The 27,827-nt window shown below is 43.6% G+C and overlaps 1 protein-coding gene across 2 annotated transcripts in view; it reads right to left on the bottom strand.

Annotated features, from left to right (window-relative positions):
- Positions 1-20,992: 20,992 nt before the first annotated feature.
- tmtc2b (transmembrane O-mannosyltransferase targeting cadherins 2b) overlaps positions 20,993-27,827 on the bottom strand; it is an 88,462-nt gene continuing 81,627 nt past the window's right edge. The window contains exon 12 of one of the 2 annotated variants that reach the window (XM_035641746.2): positions 20,993-23,631. In XM_035641746.2, coding sequence (XP_035497639.2) covers positions 23,452-23,631 — 180 coding nt within the window. In that variant the 3' untranslated portion in view covers positions 20,993-23,451. The remainder of the gene's footprint in view (positions 23,632-27,827) is intronic. The other variant, XR_004794769.2, reaches the window with a different exon arrangement.

Below are 27,827 nucleotides of genomic sequence, written 5' to 3'. Positions count from 1 at the left end.
AATATTCAATTGGACACTTGACATTCCCATCAGAGACTTTTACAAGTCTCTTAGTCTTGTTATTGGAATTACTGTAAGTCTGTTTACACCTCTAGTTTTACAGCCTTTCTGTCCAGGCTTCCGTCCAGAGCCATGAAGCTTGGGTTAATTGGCGACTCTAATAGATGTCAGTGTGGGTGTGATTGGTTGTTTGTCAACCCGTCAGCCCTGTGAGCGGGATGGATACATGGATGGATGGATGGATGGATGTATTTAACAAAATGCATCTGTTTTATATGGGATCAGAGATATTTTTTAACGAAATGTGTTTACTGCAAAACAATAAATAAAAAGAATAAAACTATGGATTATTATTATTATCATCATTATTATCATAAACTATTTGGAGGTGGAAGTGCTGTGTTAGGTTTTCCACACCCAGTATATCACACACATGAAATGTCACTGTGAGGAATCGGGGAGAGCGTCTACAAAGACTCGTGTCAAGAGCACATTCTGAAATATGCTCTTTTGCTGTCATAGTCTGCTTATCAAAATATTATGGTTATTACGACTCCGGCGCAGTTGTTTTCATTTCATTAACTACAATTTCAACATGAGAAAACAAAGTGTAACATGATTAATTATAGAAAATTAAACTGTGGACCCTTTAAAATATACATTAAATCATGATTAAATGCAAAAAAAAAAAAGTAATCTCATCCACAAAAGCAGCATGAATGTTACAAGCCTTTGGTCTTTTGTCTCACCTTCATGTAGCCTACTGTGTCTCCACACATAGTCAGGGGGCAGAGGTGACGGCTCCGATGCTGCGTTACTGGTCCCTGGACGCGGTCTGGAGTTGACCCAGGCCGCTGTCGGCTGCTTCCTCTCTGTCGTCATCTGGCAGGTGACGGACAAAAGCAAACACTCCAGCCAGCCATGGTATTGTTCATTGGAGGGAAATCTCTTGGGAACCTTCAGCAGTCCCCCCTACAAACCTTTGCAAACACAGACAGGATTGTATACCATTAGTTAGTATTCATTTCTTCCACTGGCTGGTTGTCAGGCTCCGGTTAGCCATTATCCAGATTGTGTAGTGTGGTTTTAGATGTTGTATAATGTGACAGTTATTGTTCGTAAAGCTGACAGGATATTTGCAATAAGCTTGTTAAAGGCGGCAGAGGAAATGAAATCGAATCTAGTATCAAACTTTAATAAAATGATAAGGTGTCACGAGTTTTAGTGCAAGATGCAAATACTACAAGGCGTTTTAATTCAACATTTAATTCAATATCCACAGCTGGCACACAGATGCACTGTTTATATGATTACCCTTTTCTTATTCACGCGAGCCAAAGTAAAACAATTACACAAATGTCTTCGTGCCCTCGAACACATTTAGTCTCAGTTGAAATGAGGAGTAGAAAGATCTTAATATATGATTATGCAGGGACTCGCAGGTGTAACATTTCCAATTACTGCTCCGTTTAATCCAAACACAGCCCTTCCAGAGCGTCGCCATCTAAAGACTTAGTTTGGGGATCATTGCTCAGATGGTTGGCTACACTGTGTTGTTTTGACTTTGTGTGTTGCGTTGCCAAAGATGCTTAGATAATACAGTCAGCCTTCATACGCATAACCAAACATGCATATTTAGCGTACAGTGTTGTATGAATTTGCTGATTTAATTTGCCTGTTTAAAAGGTGTGAATAGCAACTTGGCACTATATGTATCCAGGCTGTGAGTGTTGTTGGCAATCACACAGATGAAATGACTCCAAAGCCAATACAGCAAACAATAGAGACAACAAAGTGACTACAGCCTAGATGGTAATGAAGGGAAACACACACACAAAAAACACAGCGTCCAGAAATCAGAAACAAACAAGTAGACATTATTTTTACAAACATGAAATGAACAAAAATGACTATAATCCATTCCCAGTGCACGTTGCATTTCTGAAGGGATTAGCACGACCACGGTGGTGTTTTTCCTTTCTGTGAAACATTAAAAAGGGCTGGTATAACAATGGCGGTTGGTAGACCACTGAAATATTACCAGTGTCTGCGCCTTAATTTCATAGATATTCTTTCAGCCCTTCATTGCGTTTTAAGCAAAAACAGGACTGCGAGCTGACATGTAGAGTTAGAATAATCGGTTGTTGCTGCTGACTTGCAGGTTCTGGTGCTATTCTGAAGGTTAACAAAACACAGAGAGAAGTTAAGCATCGGTTGCGAATGGAAACGGAATACAGCAATCTCTATTACATGATAGTAGAAGTGCCAGTGAAAATACGGGTGACTCCCTCCCTGGGTTTTCCCAATGTGGCTACTGTTAAAAGCAACTTCAAGCGTGATTACAGGCCTCTTTTCATTACGCGGCCATTTGTCACTATTGAGCGACACCAAAAAAAAAAATCTCCACACAGACATTTGTCTTCTCAGAAGCTTCTGTCAACCTGTCTTTATGACCAGCAGATGTCAAGGTGTGTCGGTATACGGTCGGCTGAGAATCACGCAGCCCTGTGATTGAGTGTGTCCGTGAATGACAAGAACATTGACTCAATCTGACTGTCCGGACAAGACAAATGCAATTTGAGGATGGATGGAACAGGTTGAACCTCACTTGACAGGAGAAAAATGCACCTTCATGCCAGAACAGCTCGTACTATAGTGGTGTGTATGGCTGCAGCGACATAAATGATATCATACCGTCGACAATGAAGCTATCACTTTGTGGATAAAACCTGATTGGATATAAGGCAAATAGTCAAGACTTTCAGCCACATTAGCATGAAAAGCAGAGTGACACTTTAAAACAAGAGTTTTGTTATTTTCTAAGCCAATTGTTGTCACCAACTTCGCACCACTTGCCACTTCTCAGGACGCCTCAGATTCACGGGCAAACGTGGCTACGTTCTGAGTCTGAGCAGCGATGCCTTCACTCGGCCATTCTTCAACAGGATTGATACTTAGTAGGAGGGGAGGCGAACGAAACAGCCTGGCAACCCTATTAGCATAATTGCATCATTAATTTTGAATCCCTTTCACTTCTGAGAAATAGTAGCTGGTACTGGGTGAAGCTTCTAGTCAAGAGAAAAAGGCTCCACACACAGTAGGTTCGTAACAAGCCAGGGAAATGCCTGCCGCCTCATTAGTGCGAGATCCCTGCGGGCCTCCTTCTTTGAATGCGGAGGGGTCTGACGCCCGTGAATGACAAACCCATGGTGTTTGGTAGAGTGGAGGCATTCAGGTGAAAGTTATTACACTTTTCTTCCCACACTCGGCCGCGTAACTCAGCTTTAGTGTTTCTCCCACAGGGGACACTCCAAGGTCGATTGTATCTCTCCAAGTAAAAGCGGCCACCAAACTTGTGTGTTTGAAGAACCATCACCAAAACGTCTGTCTCCTCCACAATGAGGACGCTCTCCCGGCATTCCCTGGCCGCTGGTGCATGTGAAGCAGAATGGAAGAAAGGGCTTGTGTGAAGAGGATGAATGAGTGAGTAATTAGGAGTGTAAGGACTCATCTTGAATTAGCGAAGGAATGACAAGTGTGAAAGCCGGGCTCTTTATTGTAACACAGAGAGGAACCTGTTGAGTGGGCAGAACATGGCAGACTGCTCCAACCGCATTCAACAGACGAGGAAGAAAAGAGGGAAAATGTGTCAAACACATTCTATTAAAGATTTTCCTCCCTTTGCCATGTTCTGATTGAAACTCAAACACTTTTTATTAATATGCATATGTGCCTTCTTGCGGAAGGTTGAATTAGAAGAACCACGACATTCTTACAGTAGGACCTATGTCTGTAAATATGAATGTCAGCGGCTGATAAGCTTAGCTTAAGCTAAAATAATTGTTCAGCTTCAGAGATGCAGATAGGTGAACTTTGAATTTTAATACAGTTGTTTCCCACTGTTAGTCTTGGCGAGAATTCATGGGTATGAATATTGAACACACTCTCAAGTCTCTATGGTTAAAATATAACGCTACAGCCAACAGACGGTTACCTTAGCTTTAAGACCGATAACATGGAGAGCCAACTTGCCTGGCTCTAATGTACAAAGATACCAACCAGAGTTGCAACAGTTAATCGATTAATCGACTAGCAACCGATTAGTAAATTAATCGTCAACTATTTTTGATAAAATCGATTAATCGCTTCAATAAGTTTTTATGAAAAAAAAAAGTCAAGATTCTCTGATTTCAGCATCTTAAATGTGGATATTTTCTGGTTTCTTTGCTCCTCTGTGACAGTAAAACTAAATATCTTTTGTGTGTGGACAAGACAAAAACATCATCTCGTGGTTTGGGGAAACACGATCGACATTTTTCACCATTTTATGACATTTTGCGGATCAAACAACTCATCGGTTAATCGAGAAAATAATCGACAGATTTATCGACTAAGAAAATAATCGTTAGTTGCAGCCTTACTACCAACAGCTCTAAAGCTCAATAATTGACCTGTCTTTTGCTTCATTTGTGCAACAACCAAGGTCTATGGCCAAACATAGCAAAGCTAACCACTTCAGCATCTGGTTGTAATGTTACCGTAACAGAGGCATGGTATCAAGCTCCTCATCTGAAGAAAGAGAATGCCAACAACACAAGGTTATTTATGACACCATAGTCACGGCACAAAATGGAACCAAAGTTGTAAAACAGCATTTTTTGGGGGGGTCTGTTCTCACTCTCCTCTTTTCCTCTCCTGGCTACATTAATAGAGCAGTAAAATAAAGGAAGTGTGGAGGCTTATTATCATGGTAAAACTGCTCAACAGTTCACAGCCTGAAATATTTGGTGACTCCCAACAAGCCAATCATATTGATGTTACTTGGTTGAAAACTGGTCTTTTTTTAGTAGGTGCAAATTGTGCCCTTCAAAAGTAATTATTGGGTACATTTCCTCAGCCTGCGCGTCTAAATAAATATTAAGCTGCAGTTTCAGAAAAAATATTGTATGCGTTGTATAACTTGAACAAGTAAGGTTTACAAGAACTGTTAAAAATTACTTACGGAAATCCATCCTCTCGCTGCCCCGAGCTGAACTGTGCACATTTCTTTAAAATCCGGTTTCTCACAGGGATGCTCAGGGTTCTTGTGATGTTCGCTTTTATTAATTCATGAATGATAAATAATGCAACAAAGTGTCACAATGGGTCAGATGCACTGCAGTTTGTATTTTTAGAGGGGAACATGGAGGATTCCAGTATGCATTTTTAATACGACGCTGCTTTCTGTTTTTGGTTTACAATGAAAATGGTTCTCTGACCTTTCTCACTAATGTGGAAGTTAAATAGCCTTCTGCAACGCACCAACCACAAGAGAGAGGAAAGACTTCTGGTTAAAATTGAAAACGGTTCACGATGAACAATTCCCACAGGGGAATGTGGTCTCAGACTCATGGAAAACCAAATAGACTAAAAGGTTTGGTGGAGCTTGTGTTGGATGGTAAACTCTATGATGAATGACAAGAGAATTGTTTTTTGCCAGATAACCACCCAGGTGTGGGAGAGAAAGAAAAGAGCCCCTGAGAACCATGTCAACAAAGGAGCTCTTTTCAATAACAAGTCATTTTCTGTTCATCTTTATATTTGTAACCTTAATCCATATTGCACCGGTTTGCTACATGCATGACGTTCTGTCGGCTGTGTCTAATGCTTGAATATTTTTGATCTGGTTGGTTCTAGCTTGTTTTGCATTCTCATATGTCAAATGTACGGTCCAAAGCGATCTAAAAATAAAAGAGATGATCAGTTTTGGCTTCCAGCTGCCTCAGAGCAAACCCCTGTTGAAATGCCACAGGCCGCTAAATTGTGGAGATAATTGGTAGAACTTGCTTCACTGAAATTAAACTTTATGTCAAGCGTGTAATCCTTGATTTAGATTGGCACTTTGGAAAGTTTTGTATTTGAGAACCGGTTCAGTCACAGTGGAAAGCAACAAGATTCAAAAGCTAAGTGATAACATGGCTGCTCGTGTTCTGATGAAATTGGATTCCGGTTACCGAGTTAACTTTTGGCATTCTGGAACTTTCATCTGGTGTTTTTGTGAGATTCCACAGCACATTTTCTTTTTTGCTGAAAAAATATATCTGGTTACGGTCAATTCCCATGTTTTATCTGTAATTCGGAAGACTTTGCCACAGAGGCATATAAGTACATGCTCTTTCAATGTAAATCATTCTTTTACTAATGTAAACGCTGGCAAACATCGCAGTGATGCAACAGAAAGATCACATCACATCAGCAAAAATAGCCACCGTCTCCACTGTCTAACGATGGCGTGATGGACGAGCACGTCTCTGCGATGGAAATCATTTTCCATTTTTTTCACGTTCAGAAGAAACTGAGCGTCGCGCCCCCTTTGGGAGACTTTTAGGTGATAAGCTGCACTTATTTCCCAGATTCTATTCTTTCTTGGTACAAAGCCGTGGACATCTGTTACAAGCTGATTACCAAACCAGACCTATTTTATGCTTTTCTGTTTTTTCCCTCCCCGTGTCGACCTTTTGGGGTTGTTTATCGACAAAATTATGAGCAGTGGAAGGAGCTGTCCAGGGGGAAGACGCCCGTGATAAAACACAGATGGTGGAGCGTCAGGTTCTTGATGATGTCAGTTAGTGTAGGGCAGACAAGTGTTTTTGTGAGGATCTCTCTTGACTCAGAACTAATATATTTGATAAATTAAAAGGGCTGTTTGCTGTAGACTGCAGTCTGGGTGAGAGAGTAAATCCTGCTTGATAATATCAGTTCTGGGGCATTAAATGCTCATATTGTACCCTAGTATATATTGTAAGGCCGTTTTCTGAATCAAGATCAGCTTATTTTGTTGCCACTGTCATATCATTATGATTTTTCTACCAGCAGCACCGACTTTCAGGCGCAGTCCCGAACACTAGTTTTTGAATGGACAAAAAGAAAACGCCCTCTTCGTTCAAACATTATATCGTCTGCGGCGAAGACTGCAAGCAATCCTGCGAAAAACTATTTTGTTGCGGTACCGCGGACGATTTTTGTTTGGCTCATTTTTGTTTCCGTCTCGACGTCCTGCAATTGGTCCAAAACAAAAAAAGTGTTTCGTACTGCAAACGACCAGTATCATGGTTCAGTTTGATCCGGGCCGAGACCACATCTTTTGGTCGGACAAAAATATTCTGCAAAAATGCTTGGGTATTACCACCTCCCTCCTTGTTTACTTCCGAATATTCTCAAGATAATTTCCCTTCTTTACCTTTAGTCATAACGACTGAAAGCCAGGTTTCAGTTCTTGTTTGTTTGGGTTTTTGTCCGGGTTCCTCTTGGAAACAACAGTTCCAAAACCACAACCAACCTCTGGCAATGTTTACGTCCCTGCCCTGAGCTCAGACCGCTCTTACATCTGGCAAATTGTTAAGATGCCTCTGCAATACATAAACAAAACCCAGGCTCGCATATCTTGTGTGCAAACAATAATTTGAAATTTGACCAGAAAGTTAATCGCCTAGCAGGATTGATGTCTGAAGAAGAGAGGCCTCTCGTGTGATTAGAGGAGATGATTATGTGGTGAAAATATATAATCATCTTTGATAAGGACTGCACACCAGTAGCCATCAACCTTGGTTCAGTTCTGAGCTCATGCTTCTTTAGTCGACCGAAGCAAAACTCTCTACTGGGGGCGGGAGATTTTCCAAGTCTTGCTTTGCTCACACGTTGGATAATCTTTGCTGTGATTGGTTGAGTTGTCGTGCAACCTACTCAGGCACATGTAGAGACCGAGGAGAGGAGGTTGACAGGGTGGCATGCTCACAATATCAGAAAAACAGTATTTCATTATTCTCCTCATCTGCTAAATGGCTCACTGAAGGAACCATGTGCTCAGCTCACATGTGCCAAACACTGAGCAGGCAGGCACTGCTAGATGTTTGTGTTTACCTTTCAGATTTACACTACAATCTTTTGCACAAAATTTGAGCCGTTTGAAGTTGGAACGTGAACAGAAGACGTTTCACCAATTGCAATGTTTTGTTTCCTGCGCTGGTGTTTCTGAAAAGAAACCTGCAAGTTAGTTCAGGCAGTCGACCCGAGACTGCTGCTATACTCTCACATCCCATAACCCCCCCGACTCTAGCACCAGACAAGAATGAGAAGAACGTGGTTATACCATAATAACCATGGTTAATGAATGGTCCATTAAAACAGGCCACGTTGTTTAATTAAACAGCTAATTTAACGGACTGACAGGTAAGGTGGTGGAGGATTAAAGATGGCTGGCGTATGAATGACAGTCAGAGTTTGAGGGATGGACGAGGATCAGGGACAGAAGGATGATGTGGAATGAGGGGAAGGATAACATGTTGCTGAGCATGAAGGGATGACGCTGGATGGAGGATCAATGAAACACCAGGGGGTACCGTAGAGGAGAACCAAGAAAGCAAGACTCAGGGTTGGGACTTGTCTCCATTAGCTTCGTCACTTCATCTTCCAAAGTGGAAGCACGGATCCAAACACCTCAGCAAGGCACATGGAGGGTTGAGTGGTAGGCAATGAAGGTCAGGAAATGACCAGACCATCATCAAAAGCAATCCAGACATTTGAACTGCTGTTGTGAACATGTCTGACCCTCCAATTCAACCCCTGAATTTCTGCCTTGCTAAATAACTGGTAGCTGGGGAAATGGGAGGTCAAATGCCAAATGTCAACTCTGGACATATTCTGCTGTACATTTATAATAAACCAATCCTCGTGAGCTGGTTGACTGGACTGTTGTAGACCGCAGCTGTGAGGTTTCAGAAGCTGGAGTCTGCACGAGAGGTCACTGCGATAACTCCCTCCACCGACAAGGAAAAGAACAGGGAAAACAAAAAAGTTGGGGGCTCTGCCTTCTTTCAGCTACTTTTATCACAGCTCCCCTGGGCAAAGCAGAGCAGCCCACTCCCACTGTGGCAATATAAACTCTGTTGCTTTTTCATCTCACCTGTACCTTTTACTTTGAGTCCGTCGTGAATCACAAAGTGCCTTCCACATGTGGTCTCCTGCACTTGGAGCTAATGGGGAAGTTTTCCCAAATATGGCCCACAGATGTTCATTTAAAGGGTCATTTGCTGCTGTTGATGTTGTATTAGGACAAGTGTTTTAGTCGACTGACCCGACAGTGATTTATGATCTCCAGGGAATTCCAGGAAATTGTGGTGAACGTGTAATTGCGGCGGAGCGTTTGAGCTCCTCGCAGTTTACTGGACATCGTTGTCCAGTCACAGGTCTGGCAACCAGAGTGGCACTCACGTCAAAAAGGATTGACGCCTTAGCTTTTTGATTTCTTATTGATACAATCTTAATTTATTGGAGCGACCGATCCAGTTTAACATAATTCATGTTTACATACCGTACAGTAACTCGTCATGAATCACACAGTAAATCACACGGAAACAAGAGGCAGGAAGTCTTTGAACCACATACCAGTCCTGCCTCAGCAACACCTCCATCCTCCTTCACTATTTCCTCCAGGTGTCCATCACACAAAGAGCTCCTCTGTGAGTCAAACCATACCTGGGGTCATTACAAAGCAGCACTCACACAATGGAAGTCTTTCTCCTCGGGGCACTGCATATTTTGCTGCATTCAAAGAAAGTTAAAAACAAAAAAAGGAAATGATGACGAACACATCCGCAATGAATCTCAGCAGCAGCAGGTAAATATAGGTTAAACCTGTAAAGACGAGTTCACACTACACGACTTTCAAAGCTGTCAGATCGCCGAGTGGTTCACACGACACGACTTGCTGTCTTGTGATCGTGAGTCTTGCTGTGTATTTGAGTTCACACCACACAAGTGGCTGGCGACGGGGGTCTCACACACTACTAATGATCTTTCACCAGGGCAAAACCCTGACTAGTATGTCTGGTCCCCAAACCATGTGACGTCACGAAAATAAATGCAAAAATGTAAAAAAAAAAATGACGTGCAAAATGATTCCAGGCCCAGAACTGTATCTCAAAATATGTCAATGGCTGTTTCTGTGCAGTTTGTAATTATTCTATTTCTCATGTAGCAGAAACCTTCAAGTCTCTCACGTTCCAGTACAGGATTGGGACCAGCACGATTTCAAAGTTGTATTCCCGTTCCGGGTTTGCGCCAACCGCCTCCCCCCCCCCCCGTCTTGGTCCTGATTGGCTGGAGTTGACACCGACTTCTGCGTCACGATTGCGGGCCTCTCTCATCACGTCTTTGAAGAGTTCTCATATCGTTTGGCGAGGGGCTCTTGTCGGCGAGTTGCAAAAAAAAAGAATCACTGTATGTTTTTGGGTTGGATGTAAAAAGTGTTCTAACACACCAAGATTTCATTTTGAACTCTTAATCATCCAATAAAGACATTAGGGCATTCAAATGTCAGAATATTTTAGACTAATCTGCTCCTGTAGTTAGATCATGTTAAAATCGTCTTTTAAGATCATGTTGAATGGTTCAACACACACAATAGAGTACAAACTTTACTTTTTCATTATTATCTAAACCTCACTGTCAGCGTTGTTTCCCCACCAAAAACAAACGGCAGTAAAGGAGATTTGACAGACTTTTCTGACCTCTTGTGTGGCCCACCAAGAAACAGGCAATTTCTCTGTTTATTTTGCCAATTGAGGGGAAAATCCACTTCCATGTGTGTGACCGGTAATGATTTGGCTTCACAAAAGCCCTCGGCAAGGTTGAATTCATCAAAGTCCCTCTAATTAATTTGCTGCACATTATTAACTCACACAATAACATCTGCTTGGATAAATAACCATTCGGCTGAGATTTGAGAGGATCTGTATTCAGTATGATATTTAAAAAACAATTTATAGTTTGATCAGTGTCAATCTGGTTTAATTCATTTCTTTCAGGATGTGAAAAGAATGCTTCACAGTTAGAGGTGTGCGTTCTGCTTGACAAGGTGAGACACATCGCCTGTGACTGAAACGTTCCCATATCCAAGCTCCTGATGACTGATAACAGACAACATACTGCTTAGTGAAAAAGTGCCAAGGAACATAAACGGTTATTGCCTCGTTATCGCAGCCCAAATGGGAAAATAACGAAAAGTGAGAAAACATCATGATCTAATGGAGAACATTAGCAAAAAGCATTTACACAAAGTTTCAGTAAGTGTGTATTTAACCATTACAATTTGTATTATGTTGAGTATTGTCACATGTAAGTACACATTACAGGTTTTACCTTCTTAAAAGTACAACAGATAAATAAAGAATAGTCTATCTAGGTTGTGTTTTTGTTCACATAAAGTGTGTTGTATAGTCTACGTTGACAAAAACGGCAGCACACTTACCATGTTATTTACTTTCAACTCGGTGAACTCCATCATCAGATTACTGGACAGGACTGGCACAACACTCAGCCTCAGCACTTGATTTGGACCAAGAAACAAAATATATTTTTAAAAATCAACAGTATATACACACACACACACACACACACACACACACACACACACAAACTCAAATGGACACAAACACACTGTTTACATGACAACTGTTAAAATAGAGACTCTGGGAGAAGCTGGTCATGGTGCCGCACACACACAGTCACAAGACTCTGGTCATTAAAAACCCTCAAAGCCCCGTAAAGCACTCTGATTCAGGCTAATGAAGAAATACGACTGGTTTCAAACTGACAGCCCATTGGCTGCGATATTAAGCAGCTCAACCACCAGTTGCCTCAGCTCCATTTTATATACGCAGCGCTTAAGTGAATATCATTTTGCCAAATATATATAAACATCTTCTGATTGCTTCCAGACCGCCCTCCTCTGCTTTTCCCACCAGAATGACACAACGCGTCGAATCCTCTCATTTGACGACGATGACTTACGGTGAATGAAAAAAGAAGTTAGCGTTTGGCTCCTTTGGGCTAGTGACACCTTGGTGTCCAATAGAAAAAGAGACCAACTATCCAAACAAAAAGGTTCACTCTCACATGGGTTGTTAATTAGTTATTTTTCATTTTAGACGCAAAGACTGTTTATAAAAATGGACATACAGTCATCGGGTCCAGAAAGTGGAGCAAAGTGCCTAAAACCTGTATTCTCTCGGATGAGCAGCAGAGGGCGACTCCACTGGTTGCAAAAAGAAGCCAGTTTCTATAGAAGTCTATGAGAAAATGACTCTACTTCTCACTTGATTTATAACGTCCGTTGCCACCTCTATGACGTTCTAGTCCAAACTTCTTCGATTGGCAACAGGCTGAAATTTGCTCTAACATATATCCATCGGAATCCAAATTGGAAACCGCCTGACCTAATCGCTTTTAAGTCGTTTTACTGAGAGCTTGCATTTCCTGCAAAAAAGTGGGAGCGTGTTTACCAGATTTTTCCACATCAGTCCTAACGCTCTTGCTGCAGATCAACGGCATCATCATTCCCCCGGGGGCTGGTTTGATACACAACAGAAGCATGCAGTGCGTGCTGTTTTGGGGATTTCTCGGGACGACGGAGGTCTGTGGCCTCGAGCCGCTCGCATTGGCTGTGGATGGCAAAGCCTCGACACAATCAAAGGCATCAATTACAATCAGACCTGTAATTAGGGCCATCGGCATTGTTTGAAAAAGAGCAGATTTGGGGGCGAAGAAAAGGAAAAAAGTGTTTTGGCTCAGGAGTAAAAAGGGATTTCTTTTTGACAGAAGACACATTAACATTTGCACACTTCAGTAGAGGGACTCCACACGTGTGTGTGTGTGTGTGTGTGTGTGTGTGTGTGTGTGTGTCTGTGTTTGGAAGGCTGCATTTAGGCCGCTTTAAACAGATGAAAATCACAGACACATCTTGGCAAAAAAATGAATTGCAACGTGGTCTCGTCTGTTAATTGTTTCGACAGCACCGAATGTATTTCAGCCAAATGAACACTTCATCAATGTAAAATGTTTTGCAGAAATGTTTAGTGTTCAATGGTTCGTACATGCTCTCATACCTCTGCAGAAGCAGACCCGAAGGCCTTATCAAGAGTCTTGTTTTATGAGCTGATTCCAAGAAGAAAAATGTTGATGGTAAAAACGAATGCACGAGAGATTTCGGCTTTCAAAAAGGTAATCCAATAAATGAAATGCCTGCATAGCGATTCCTCAGATGACGCGATAAACCTTTTGATTTCAAAGGACAAATTGGTATTTTTTAAGCGTACATTCTAACTTCTGCGGTAGTCGAAGACATAATTATCAGCACGAATGAATTCTACATTTGAAAAAGTATTAAAAAGAGAAAACATACTGTTGATATGAGGAAAAAAAAATAGCCCACAGGATACTTCTCGAGCTCAGTCAGACCCAGCTCATGTCCAAACCGCAGCTTTTGAGAGATTTTCCATTGGAATTCCTATCAGACCTGTCAGGGGGCCCTCCAGGCTGGAACCCAGGGTGCTTAGCGTCCTGAAGCCTATTGGCGAATTACCTCCGTCGCCAGAGTCGAGGGTAGAATAACACGCAGCAGCCCGCCGTCTGTCCGGGACTCGGCTCCCTGGGTCAGCTACCGTGGGGAGAAGAGCTGTGGAGCAGCGCCAGGGGACGGTGTCAAATCTGACTAACCAAACCCTACTGATACGAGACCTGTTGCTCCTTCCTCGCTCGCCGAACCGGTGTCCCATTTCTGTTATTATGGGAGGGTTGTTTTTTTTTTAAAGGAAGTGTCGAGAGTTGTTAGCAGCAGACTTTTTAGCGGTTTTTGACATGAGGGTATAGTAAAGCAGACTGTGGCAGACTCGAAAACGGCGTTCGTGTTCCAGATTTGCATGATGGATGGTGGCAGTGGCTGAGTGGGACAGGTTGGCTGCTCTAATGGGTCTCCGAGGAACTTAATCAGCCCTTCCCGCCGCGCTAAGGATAAATAACAATCTGGACAACTCTGCTCCAGGGGGGGTCCAGCCAGGAAAGAGCTGACGGATGGCACTCCGGCAAAATATAGCGAGAGGTCCCCGTCAGCATGATAATGAGCTTAATCAAGAGTGAAGGCTGAGAAATGGGAGACTCAAACTTAAAATGCATCTTTATTCCCCAAAATATGAGGCCATATGTCAGCGTGGGGTGAAGGCTACCACGGGGTGCGCCCGCTGTGGTCATTCCATATATTTCAGCTCTCTGCAGTTTGTACAGCGACACTGCTACTGTGCATCTACCTTCGGTGCAAACTGGCCCGGGTGCATTGTATGAACTGGCAAGAGCTCTTATTATACTTAACAAAGTGAAGTGTGGCATTTTTTTTTTTTTAAACTCGACAAATCTCTGCACAGGTCACAACTTCTGATTGGTGTACATGCTCTTATGGAGTGCAGCAAGTGCATTAACATGATTAGGAACAAGAGCATGGCCGCGGCTTCTCGAAATAAATGGCTGCAGCTGTCAGGCACGTATTGATGGAGTGCTGAGGAATTATTCATCAACAGATGGTGGCAGACGGCCACGGAGGGAAGCAGTCAGAGAAGCCAGCCTCCAGTTGTCGGTAACATTTGCGATAGAGTCAAAACTGCAGCTTATAAAACCTCCAACCTATAGGTCATGTTGGTCCGTAGCAGATGCTGTTGGGTTTCTCATTTTTACATGAAGCGAAACATACAACCGGAAAAAAAACCTATGTTGAACAAATGTCAAACTCAAGCTGTGCTTAATAAGCTCCCAGAGATGAAATTGTCATCACACTGAAAACACCAATTATTTTAAATATAAAAACATTTTCTGTTTAATTTGCTGCAGCTGCCGGCTCCCCAGGCCAAGCCCGGGAGGCGACCCATAAGTGCAGCCAAAGATCCTCACCTGGGGACAGAGGATCCACTCACACACATATATAGACACAAAAACTCACAAATAATAGTAACATCAGTACTGAGACTGACAGATTCCTGCTCCGGTGACAGGAAGGTAGATGGACTCCAGGAGGTTGACTATAAAGGGACTTCAAGACGGATGTGGCTCGTGTCTCTCACTCTACTCTAATCAAGTTTTTTTTAGTGCTGATTTCATCCAGTCTGCTAATCCTGATGTTGCACTTCCAGTCAACCGACTCAAGTGTCAATCGTGCTCTCGCAAACCATCTCAGGCTCCGACCAGCCTGGGCTCCAACTGAGAATTTGGAGACAATGGAGATGAATCACTTCTTTGAAAGTTCTAGAGTCTTAATTGACTTCAGCTATACTAAGTTATGCACATCAAAGACCTGTCATTTGTCATTAGCCTCCCCCCGATTGGGGCTGATGATCACTGATATTCGGAAATCGTGCTTATTTAATAATGTGGTTGCTTAGGGAGTTAAAGAGGGGTGAGATATGGGAAGATGGTTGTACTCCAGCTACACGGCCACAGCAGCGAACAGATGGGAAACCTCAGCAGAATTTCCGTTTGGGCCACATGACCATTTTCTGCTTCATTATTTTCTTGGATAGTCTTGATAGAGCAGCGTGATAACAATGACTGTAAAGATTGTTCTGAAGTGGATGCGGGTCAATTCAGTTCCATCAGAATCAACTACATCAACGTGGCAAACGAAGATGACGATACAGTTTGACTCGATGGTAAGACTTCTTCCCTTTGGGAGGACTCCCTGCTGCAGCAGCACAGCAGAACAATGTGAACACACAGCACATGATGAACAACATGCGGATGGCAACCAGTGGGAACGAAATAGCAGTGAACACAGACAGAGGTGGATTCAAACAGTGGAGAACTAAAGCAGGTGTAGGGACCCAGTGGCCCCCAGCAGCAGCAGCAGGTACAGTATATTAGAAACAAGACCTTAAATAGCCTTCGAATCACTGTGATTTAATGTGATGTTGTGGTGGACTGGCTGACAGCTCCCACAGCACTGTGATATGAGGCTTTGCGTGTCTTTCCAGATCAAGTTCACTTACTAAAAGTGACTGTTCACCACCGTAAACACGTCTCGTCGTGCCCTTTTCATCACATTCAGTCAGCAAAACTGCACACAACTTGCTAACAAATTGTCTGGTCCTAATGATTTGTTGGTTAAGGACATTATGGGGTCCATTGCATCAGACCTTCATCTACATTGGACAACGAGACCGTCCACAACCAAGTGTCTTCTTGTCTCTCCATTACAACTGTGAACCACATTGATTCTCACTGTTCACCAGATAAACTTCACTACAATTTTCAATGGTACCCAGCCCTTGTGGCCCGTTTCAACAAGTCCTCCGACTCATACGACGAACTACGCCGCATGTGTTTTTTGCGCTCTAATACGACCAAATTGATAGTTTCCTTAATTAGCGCCCCTACTGGTGACAGGAGGTATGCTAAAAACACTTTTTGCCTCAGAGCATTGTGAGATTTTTTGGGATTTACCAAAGCATGGTTGATGAGTTTGTTAATTTACGGGTTATGGTTACAGTGACATGGCATATAATCAGCAGAATTACCTTGGGTTATGGTTAGGGTTAGCTGACCTCTAGCAGCCGTGTACAAACTGTACCATCACTAGAGGCCTGCGGTCTTTAAAATGACGACATAGGTTCTTGAACAAACAACCTGTGTGGTCAGACGGACTCTTTAAAACAAAGGTATGTTCACTTATGAGCCATCATCACAGGTTGCATACCTGTATTGTCTGTGAGTTGCAAACAGTTCAAGAAAAACGATTAAATTCAAAGACAAAAAAAAGTACAAAATGTTCCATATCACTACGTGTATCAACATACATTTTCTTATGTGCTATCCTGTTATTCATTTTGTGACCTTAGATTTAGCTTTGTGAGCCCTTGATTGAGTCCCACCCCCCAAGTTGAGGTCTGGGTAAGTGTTGAAATGTGATCGAATCTCTGCCAAAACAGCGCAGAAAAACAACCGCATATGCTGAAGTCTATCGATGAAACCATGTCGTACATTTAGATATGCAATCTGTGCGCCCGTAACGTTGCTCAAACAGCTGCAGACCTCCGCCGTGGCTGTCACTTTGTGTTAAATCACCTGGAATCACCTCTCTGCAGGTCAAATGAGTAATTCCTCTCGATCGTTCCATTGCATGACACTGATCTTTTGGCGGCAGCGAGCGCTGCCTAAAGGATTTTCTGAGCCCACACCGGTTCGCACGCTTGCATGTGGTCCACATGAAGGTCTGAACTGAAATCCAGCTGTGGGAGAGGAGTCTGTTGTTTTGTCAGTGCGCTGCTAGATCTTCACATCTTGTCTCCGTCCCTGGAACGAATCAATTCCGACGTTGCGATACGCACAGGCCGCACCTGCCTTCTCTCTGGCTACACACACACACACACACACACACACACATACTGTATGGCATATGTACACCCTATAACACACATAATTCTACACCCACTGCAATGTTCCAGCTCAAAGGACACGGCAGTTCTTCTTCTACACACATCATTGACGGCAGGAGGAAGACAAAGTATATTAAGTCGGTGTAGACCGGAAATAAAGGGGGCCATTTCTTTAGTTGCATACGGTCTCAGCTGCCAAAAAAACCACACACAAAAAGGATTGTTCAGAAGGCCAGAAGAGTTGGGCTGTTAATAGTGCTCTGTAAATCCTCAGGGGTGGCCATTTGAGGGAGATGGGGGTCTGGGTTGTATCTCTGACTCCTTTTTATGCTATCAACGTACACCTGCACAAGCACACAAGACCGCACACAAAAGCCTAAGTGTGCATTGACTGTGGTAGGTATGTGTGTGGATATAGTCCGAACAGGGATATAGAGCTGTGCTTCATCAACAGTTAGCCAGAAGCCACGCTGGGCTTCGGAAGGACTCCTACATTTCTGTACAGCCATTTGGGTGAGACTTGGCACTGAAACTGAAAAGATTTGAGTTCACACGCATCAGCAACTTTAGCCTCAGACTTTTCAGAAGACCAGTTACACTATATGTGTTCTTGACAGTGGGCTGGCGTGAAGGCCGAAAACCAAATATAGAGCGCTGTTGCACTGAAGAGAAGATTTATGGAGTAGATGATAGAGAACCACCCAGTGTGTCACACACCCAGGAAATTCAGCGATAATATCTAAAACTCATTACAGTCTGTTATGACAATGCATGTCTACACATGGTCCTGAAAGCAAATGATTTGACTGTTTAATTTGGATAAATCTGTCATAATTTAACTGGACTGAACTCAATGGGGTGATGATTTATGGGAAGGTTTTGTATTAAGCTTTCATTATGACTCATTTGTGCTTGGCATGATATGATAAAAAATAAAGTTTCACAAAACATATTGATTTCATGTTAGTATACCACTCAGGGGAGACCGACATAACTTTTAGGTGTCTCTTAATTTATACCAAACTAAAAAGTTTCATTACACCTCTGCTGACATTTCATCCAATCACAGTCCAGAGACATGCAGATTGGGGTTAGGTTGATTGGAGACTCTAAGTGGACCATAGGCGTGACTGTTAGGTTGTATGGTTGTCTCTGGATGTTGGCCGTGATGGGCTGGCGACCTGTGTACCCCCCCCCCCCCCCCCCCCACCCTATAAAGAACAAAGGGGTATAGATAGCGGATGGATTATAGACAATTAGAGATGGTGATGATTTACCTACAGTATAGTGAAATATCTGACACAAAAGGTTTTAAATCCCCCTATCTTGTGAACTGTAATGTTGTAATGGGCCCTTTGCATGTAGAAACTGCACGGCTTCTGTCACACCGACCCCGCGGTAGCGCACGTTGCATCGGAGCGTGACGTCAAGGAAAGACAATTTCCTCTCCGAACATCAAAACACTTCAATAATGTGAAGCAGAGTTTGCATCTCATGCAGGAGCTTCAATCTTAATACTTTCTTCTATCAAGTAATAACAACGGCTATTGGGTCCAGAGGGGAGGGCTTCGCAGCATCACGCACAACCCCTCCGCTCCCGAGGAGCTGGCCCGGTGCTGTGAGCAGCCTGGCTCATGGAACTTCAGATCAAAGTGCTGATACTTCATCAGCGCATACCGCAAAAATATTTGCTTGATAACAGCAGGCAGATTTGCCAGATCACGGCGTAATAAGAAAAATTCCTTCCTCTCTGTTTGAACTCCCCTGCATACAAGAGGTCATACGAAGCAATGAAGTGCACTCGAGCTGAAAGCAGACGTTCTTAATTTCTCCGGGTGCTGGACAGAGGGAATCCAGGGTTTATTTTCCATGAGAGAAATGTGAATATTTTGATAGTAGATAGTTGTACTAGTAATGGTAGTGGATAGATTTTGTTCAGGATGAAACCAATCAGCCGCGTCTATTTTGTACGTCGTGGGAACAATTAGCAGTTTCTATCCCGTCGGGTTTGAGCTTTGTCACTTCCATCTCTAATTTACAGGCTTTCATTCTGCTGCAAAGGACGGGGCCGAGGAAAACGATCCCGTGTGTGATTCATCAGCACTTTAACTGAACAGTACCTAATGAAATAATGTGGCAGCGAGAGTCGAGAGGTTTAAAGACACGAGGACTCGTGACAACATTGGGTAGTTTGTTCAAATGATACCGAAATACAGCACAAATGGACAGATCAAGTCAATGTCAGTCTGTTCAGTTCACTTCATTACCTAGCACGAGTGTTTGCGCAATTATTGTTAGACTTTTACAGAAGATTTGAAGAGTATTTGCAGTTGCATTGCGCACGTTCTTGTCCGTTTACTGTATTAAGAATCCTTTTGAACAGTTGGTCAAAGGCCATGTCTGCTTAGACACGTCTTTGCTCGCCGCTCTGTGCATGAGGAAGTAAGCTGCAACACAGTTTGACAATGTTTACCGTCTTGCATATGCAAGCAGCAACTTTTACTCAATAAGCACCGAGAACCAAGTAAAGATGTTGCTCACGGGCACATCATTAGTTCCATGGGTATTTAGTCATAAACCAAAGTAGAACAAATTGAAATTTTGATCTGCCAATTACCGAGGAGGATATGAACGTCTGTTGCAAATTTCATGACAATCCACCCGCAAGCCCTCGAGATATTACGCCTCAAAGCCACAAATTTAAGCCTCATGGTGCTCGAGGAAGAGTCAGCGGGACACTAGAGCCGCCGGGAGACGTGAATGGCGACGAACGAAAAGGTTTCTGCCAATGTATTTAGCTTGAGTGAAAACTTCACCTGCTTTCGATCAAATTCAGGTCATCACCAAAGCTGTTTTGATTCATCCTATGGGGACAACGTTCATGGAAGTCATCCAATGGGATCAAAGTGGTAGATGTAGACAGGCCCATCCATTGAGCCATGCTGCAAGCATACGGCTAATAATGCTCGCAAAGGTCCTTAAACGGTTTCCTCCGCTACTACCACCATGTGCACTTACATATCATTTCAAAGCCAGCAGTATATTTAACCTCACATGGGAAGAAATCCAAATGCATACTGAGGCTTATATTGCACAAAATGAAAGCACATTTCCTTTGCAGCGACGTGACTCCGCAAGCTTCACTATTTCAATTTATTTGTCAAGATCTGTGAGGTGCACCTGCTTTATTAGAAGAAGATTCAAACTCGAGCGGACGGCGCGAGCGGGGGGGGGGGGGGGACCGGGGCACCGTGGTGCGCTGCGATCACGGGAGCAGACCTCTCATGTAAACATGTGAGAAACATCACAGGGCAGACTGCCTCGTTCTGGGGTAGGGGCCTTTTTCGCTTGTCAGCGGGGTTTGAATTGTGGGGGCCGGTTGGAACTGAAACACCCCAGCCATGTGCACACTGTGCTACCCCCTTCCCATGTGGTAATATTTACATGTGCTCTTTGTTGTTCGAGGATCAAAGCGGAGGAGATCCATTTCAGTTGATTTTATGACACGATTTAGCAAATTTGCAGGGGGGGGGGGACTTTAAATGCCCCGTAAAAACCTGTTCCACAGCGTGCGAGACCACCCCATTAAGTCTGGTATCCCACAGGGTTGTAAAGGGGAAATCTCTCTTGGAACTGTGGAACGTTGCTACAGGGTGTGAAGGGACTATGTTTTCGAACGGTGGCGAGCGTCAAAACCGCGTATGAAATACATAAGTTAATCTGACATCTGCATGATAAATATGGCTGCACAGGAACCAAAACAAAGGCAGAACACCATAAATTTATTGTGGGAAAAAAAAGCAACATTGAGGAAAGGTCTATTCTGGCACATTGTTCATTTTTATATTAGAAAAAGGAAGAAAAAAGGCTACAAATCTCGATAATTTATACAAATACAACAACTTTCAAAAATAAATCTTTAATTTAGTAGCGCTCTGTGAACAAGTTTCTGCAATAACCGACCGACCGCTTGAGATCCCTGAGCAGAGACACAGAGTGAACCTTTTTTTTTACATCTTCACTCAATCAATAACAATTATCAGTGTCCGTTCATAAACACTTTATATACACAGGAGAAATTAGCACATGGAGAGTTTTTGTGATGTGGGGCGGGAATTAATGTGAATCGGGATTTTAATCAACATATCGCTAATGAACAGTGCCAACACCATTTTGACTGCAAGTGACACATATATATTCAATCTTTTGCCCTCCCTTTCAGGTGTTCCTGTATTCCAAGGGGCCACTTAACCGTATCTGGAGATTTTTCTCAGTCTTGACCACAAACATACGCAACATATCTGCTGACTTCCTTCATTTCAAAAACACAGTGCCAGCTGGTTCCGTCGCTGAGGTAACACAAAGCAATAACTTACGTCGTGATAAACTAAAGGACACGGATAGTTCGGGAGGTTTGTGAGATCACACGAATACTGCACATATTCTTACTTCTGGGAGGGAGAGAGGGAGGGAGAGAGAGAGAGAGAGAGAGAGAGAGAGAGTGCCATTTCATTTACTGTGTGCTGACGACAACGGACGAGCAGATGTTAATTACTTACACAGAATATCTACAAAATGAGACTGAGAACAGAGGATTGACAATATGGGAAAAATACTTGATGTAACAGAACCAAACTTTCTCAGCGTCTGAGCTTCCACTGGCTACTTTTTTGCTGCATGTTTTTTCTGTATAATATACACAACAAAGATAATTAATATATATATATATATATATATATATATATATATATATATATATATTAGGATTCATTTATATAAACACAATGAAATTAGTTTTAATTCCAACACAAACATAGGCATCAAAATATTTTTTCCCTCAGACGTGCTGTGTCGTGCAATGTGATGGAAAAATGTGCATCGGCATAGCTTTTGTATTTGGTTAGAAGAATATTTCCTTCATCTGTTTTTAGCTCCACGCACACACACGTTCCTTTGAGCGGCGGGCGCGTTTGGGGATGGCGTGGCCGAAGCGACCGTACCTGCCACTCGTGCCGTCCGTGGCTTCCACGGGAAGGTAGCTTATTGATTTTAATTTATAGCTTCTGTACGTTGCCAATAAACGAGTTACTATGGTGACGTGGCGTCTTTGACCGTGAACTACGAGAAGCTGCAGTGGTAAAACAAGAAGAAGAAGATGCCACCTGCATGCTACTGTGCACTGTTAAAGTAGATCCACACCGTTTATTATAAGGCATTACAGTGTGAATGGAGTCCCTCTTCCTCTTGCCTTTTTAGGTGTTCTTGCCATACCGTGCCATATTTGGCAAAAGCCACCAGTCTCTTGTCTGGAGCGTGTAGAGGTTACTGTTGTGCTGTGATGGCTAACAAATTAAATTCCCTTTTTTTTCAAGTTGTCACCAAACGTCAGGGGCATCTGCTACAAATGGTTTACAAATACTGTTGCACATTTCTTCCTACCTTCATCATGGTATGTTGTAATGAGCAAAACAAACCCAATGACAATGTGGAAAGAAAAAAAAAATCAACAACACAGACTTGCTGACGGACTCGAGGTTTCACTGATATCAACTGGAGATTTCGGATGGTCGGTGTCCAATTCTTCATGTCATCTTGTTTTCTTCATTTGCAAGATTGAACATTTTTATGAAAACCAAGAACTTTATTATTAAACTGTAATGGAAAATACCCTCAGTGCGTCGCTCTGAGACCTCTTTATACTTTTATCTCTGCTCGGGGGACAAATTTCACCCTTTTGAACTAGAATTTGCTTATTCAAGAAAAGTTATTCATCTCAAATGTTGACGGGGGGAGGGGGTGTACCTGTGGTTTCGCTTCTGGTTTAAGTGCTCTAGTTAGAAAAAAAAAGAGGAAAAAAATACATAAACAAAAGCATGGCTCCTACGAGAGCACTTCTTTAAAAGAAAGTTCCGAAGAGTCCAAAAAAAAAACCCGGTGTCGCGCCGGCCAAACTGTGAGCAATGCTTCGGAGAAAAGGCTGCTGGCCTGAGGTGCAATGCAGAGGCTCAGGAGTCATCACGAGGACTGTGGCGGCACAGTCCTCCCCGGCCTCTCTGAGCAAACATCCTCCTGCCTGAGTCTCCTCCATTTTCTCCTGGATTGGGAGGAGTGGGAATAAGGAGTGCCAGACCAGTCGTCCAGGTCTGGCGTGCGCCCGACGCGCGCGCACACACACACACACACACACATGGCAGGTACTCTGGGAGAGAAGAGGCGGGCTTCAGGGGCCCATGGTCCTCAGGCCCTGCTTCTCCATGATGTTCCACAGCTTCCGCAGGTTGGACTGGGTGATGGCGTCGTCGGGTTTCAGCCGGAGCGCTCGGAGGTAGTTGGCTTCGGCTTCCTGCAGCTTCCCGTTGAGGTGGAGGATCGCACCCAGGTTCATCAAAGCGGCGGGATACTGAAAAAGAGAAAAGACGATATTAGTCTTTTTTGGACAAACAGAGGTTTCAGTACACCTCAGACAGGCTGAAGGCTTTTGGTCCAACAATACACGAGCGGCACACACACACGACTCGACCCTGTTATTGGACATTACAGTAGTGATTCAGCTCATTGAGAGGAAGACTGAGATGACCTTCACATGATAAAACATATTTCCTCACCACACAAACGGCCTTTTTAAACCAAAGAAATTATTCATTGAAAAATTTCAAATCAGAGGCCATGAATGGACGAGATGAGTAATGCAAACGGAGTCATAACTATTCATACTTTGAAGGGTGTAGTACACTGTACATAATTCAACAAGAATGGAGTTTAGGGTTTTTTTCGGTTTGACAAGAAATGTCGAGTCACACTAAACTCAAAAAAACAGATTAAAATCCTTTAAAATTACAATTCTTCTTCCAAAACAAAAACATCAGTAGATTCTAGTAGATTCTACTGAAAACTGTTATATTGTCCTTTTTTTTAAGGAAGCCGACTTGTAATAGCACGCCTGGTCGTCGCGGGAGGCTCCGCCGCACGCTATTGGTTCCTGTTTGTCAGATCACAACCCAGGCTGCGGTCGAGTGTTTGGAGCTCGGTGACCACGCTCGCCCTGCGTTTCCCCGTGTCATGTCTGTGGCCACACATGTCAGAGTGAGCAACCACTTTGAAGTGGGTTGCAGCTCAAACGTACTGTATATTCCTGCTGGGGCCGAACGGGCCAAAAATCAGCGGGCGGGCGGGCGGGTCACGACGACGTAAGTGTTCGCAGCGCAATCACTGGCGTCCGGGGCCGATGGTATAGGGGCCCCGTTTGAGCTCCGTTTTAGTTTTGCCGTGTGGAAAAGGTTTCGAGTCCCGTGGGGGAGCTACCGTTTTGCTGCTGAGACGATTGTAATTTCCGTAATTGTTAATTCCTAGGAAACAATGAATGCTCAAATAAAACACTTGGCGGTAAAAGCGGTGGATAATGTGCTTTTACGACTGTGTGTGTGTGTGTGAGACTTTTCGTCTATAACTATTGTTACCTCATACATAATTGTCACATGGAAGAGCGCATGGTTGTGGCATCTTGACATTTGCTACCAATGTGCTCTACCCCCGAGCCCTTCATTTCTTTCTCACGGCCCATCAGCTAATCAAGAGTAATTCTCACAAAGCATGAGAAATAAAAAAAAAAAGCATTTTTCTAGAAATGAAATTCATGGAAACACAAATTATTCACATCAACAATAATTCTACAATAACAGTAAGATGCCTAGTTAAAAATATAAAAGGGTATATAAGCTTATAGAAGGACACATAAAAAAAGCCCTCTTCCCGAAACTGTGCGGGCTATAAATAAAACATCTGATCCAGTTCACTTAATGGATTTAGAGTTTAATAAGCGGAACTAACAAACTCGAAAAAATGCCATTTCTGTTTTTTGAACACGAGGAGAAGCAACCACACTATTTGAGTCTAAAACCCTTTCCATGAATGTGAGTTCATGTGAGAACTCTCACGCGGTCTCACGTTGATCTTGCTTTGACCAGGTTTGTTTCGACATGGAGAAGATCCGCACACCCTAAAAGCTCCCGTCAAACGTGCCACAGTGACGCTCGCTCCCGCTCCACCCTCGTCTCGCAGCTCTTTCTCAAAACATCTGTTTTTTCCAGAGTCAAGGTCGGATGAACGATGCTCCGTGTGTGAGAATCTCAATGGGAACGTCCTGTAACGCTGCCCTGTCTTTCTCACAGGGAGAATGAAACAGATGAAAGAAGTCAAAGAGACTTTGTGATAATCCTCGTGTACCTTGAAGAGGAGACACTTCTCACCTCCTTTCCAAAAGGAAGGAGCAACACTACTACGCTGCTGTTGCTCCGCGACTCCCCACCCGCTTAATACTGTGTAATTACACTTTCCCTATGTGTTTAAATTATCATTCGCCGCGGCGGCCAGAGTTGTTTTGACTTTAGTGGTCGAGAGGTAGCACTGAGGCTGTTTGTGCCATAAATTACCTTGAGTTTGACTCCGGCAATTTAAAGGTCAAACCACAAAATAACGCTCGGGGATCAACTCGCGAGTTAGGGACTTTCAAAAATTCTAGCCACAATGTAACTGTTTATACATATGGATGTAATCGAGAGCGACACGTTAATACTGAAACTGCGACGAGGAAGTAACAAGTGGTGTAGGTGTTTATAGGGAAATGAATGTTAACGCCTTCGGTGAGGATTCTATGCGAAGTGAAGTGTATTCGTCCCTCGTCGTCCGGGTGTTTCTGAGAGGTCGGTCAGGTTCTTGAGGTGACACGGCTCAGAATACATGCCATCTTTGGAGACGTTTAAGCGAGAGTCTGACAATGATCAAATAGAACCCCTGGCTCGGCTCCTCGAGACGGCGCTTCCCTGCGCCTGGTGATTTGTTTTCTTTTGGCAGATGCGCACAGGAATGTTTCAGCGACAGTCCCTGCTTCGCACATGCTTGTCTTCAGCCCACAGCAAGTACAGTGATCTCACATGCCGTAACAATGGTTTGAACGTTTTCCCCTTCGAACAGATCTGAGCCAGTCCGACGGTGCTTAAAAACAAACTGTTGCACAACTGTTCCCCCCCCGTCCCCCGTTTATCTCCTCTCATCCCAACGGTCGAGGCAGATGGCCGCCCACCCCGAGCCTGGTTCCGCTAGAGCTCTTTCTTCCTGCAGTTTTATTCCCCGCACCGTTGCCAAGTGCTCGCTCATTGTGGGAACAGTCGGGCTTCTCCTTTATGATATTGCAAGGTCGCAACCTTACTATGAAAGTGCCTTTGGAGTGTTCACGCTGAGATCTGGCATCGTACAAATAAAACTGATTCCAGTTTGAATTGAATGACACAGCTTGTTGGCGAAGACGGGGTAAAAAAAAGAAAAAAAAAACCCAAAACTGTCCAGAAAGGAATAGGTTTTTATATGGATGAGACATGCGAAGGCTCCTCTGGAATTACTTTTAAAGACACGTATTAAAAACAAAAACAAATGGAGACAAAAGGAACTGGAACGTGTATGAGACGCCGACAAAAACAGGCAGAGGCCGTCGCGCTCGTGTTGCGAGCTTTCGGAGATCTCCCAGGATTGATGCTAATGAGTGACATGACACATGAAGCGCTCAGCAGAAGGGAAATCAAGTGACTCCTGGTTTTCCTCTCAGCGGAGCCGCAACCGAAGCTTAAGGGATCAGTCCCTCCGCCCATGCAGAACTTATCTCCGAGTTCAGTTTCCGAACCTTTGCTCACCCAAGCATTTCCACCCTGATTTCACAGAGCCGAGACTTTTTAAGATTTATCCCCTTATTCCTGCATTCTTCTTTGCCCTTGGTGACACTTTGCAACACTCTGCAAAATGTTCCCTTGTTCCCAAAAAGCCCCCCCCCCTTCTCATTTCCTGCTGCTCTGTAACCTCTCCGCTTCCCTACCCTTCCCAAAACTGGCATGTAGCTGCAGAGGCAGGGCCAGATGTGGCGCATATTAGCCCGGACCGTGAAGCAACGTACGCTATTAAAGCCTGCCAGAGTTGAATTGGCCTCGATCTGGGGGAATGACCTGGCCATAAGGACTCCAGAAAGCCATTTGAAGTAAATCATACCTTCACGGAGCTTTTCAAAGGGACAGATGTCACGGGGTGCGGGGAGCAACCGAAGCAAACCGAGCATCCGATGGGACTTAGCTGGTCTAGATAGAGGGGACTGTGGGACTAAAGGACTCAATCCCTTGAATGGAGGGGAATTGTCCCCTTTTTTACCCGGAGCAAGGCAGACACATGTGCTTAATGTGAAACACCAGGGAAGAGTCGAGCCAGCAGTTAAGCACGAGGTGACAAATGAAGACGGACAGGGTACACGGCTAAAGTCGAGTCGCGTCGCAAAGAACAAAGGGCGGCGGCAGACAAGATGGATGGAGATGCTCGATTTTCAAATCATTCCTCCTCCTTACAGATGTGAAATGAACTGACATGTGATGATTACACCAATGTGATCCTGAAATAGATCTGTGGGAACCATAGACATCCGCAGCGTGTATTTCACTGTACATATCCTATCAGGGGTGGGCGGCAAGACAATGGTCCTCGGCTCATTGGTCAGAAATGTCCCGACTTGTCTTGTTCACTCGAAATCCAATTGTCATCATGTGCATCATGGATGGATTAAGA

The sequence above is a fragment of the Scophthalmus maximus genome, chromosome 7 (genome assembly GCF_022379125.1).
Source record: "Scophthalmus maximus strain ysfricsl-2021 chromosome 7, ASM2237912v1, whole genome shotgun sequence".
NCBI lineage: Eukaryota > Metazoa > Chordata > Actinopteri > Pleuronectiformes > Scophthalmidae > Scophthalmus > Scophthalmus maximus.
Note: the sequence above shows the minus strand (reverse complement) of the source record. Positions and strands in the feature narration are given on the sequence as shown.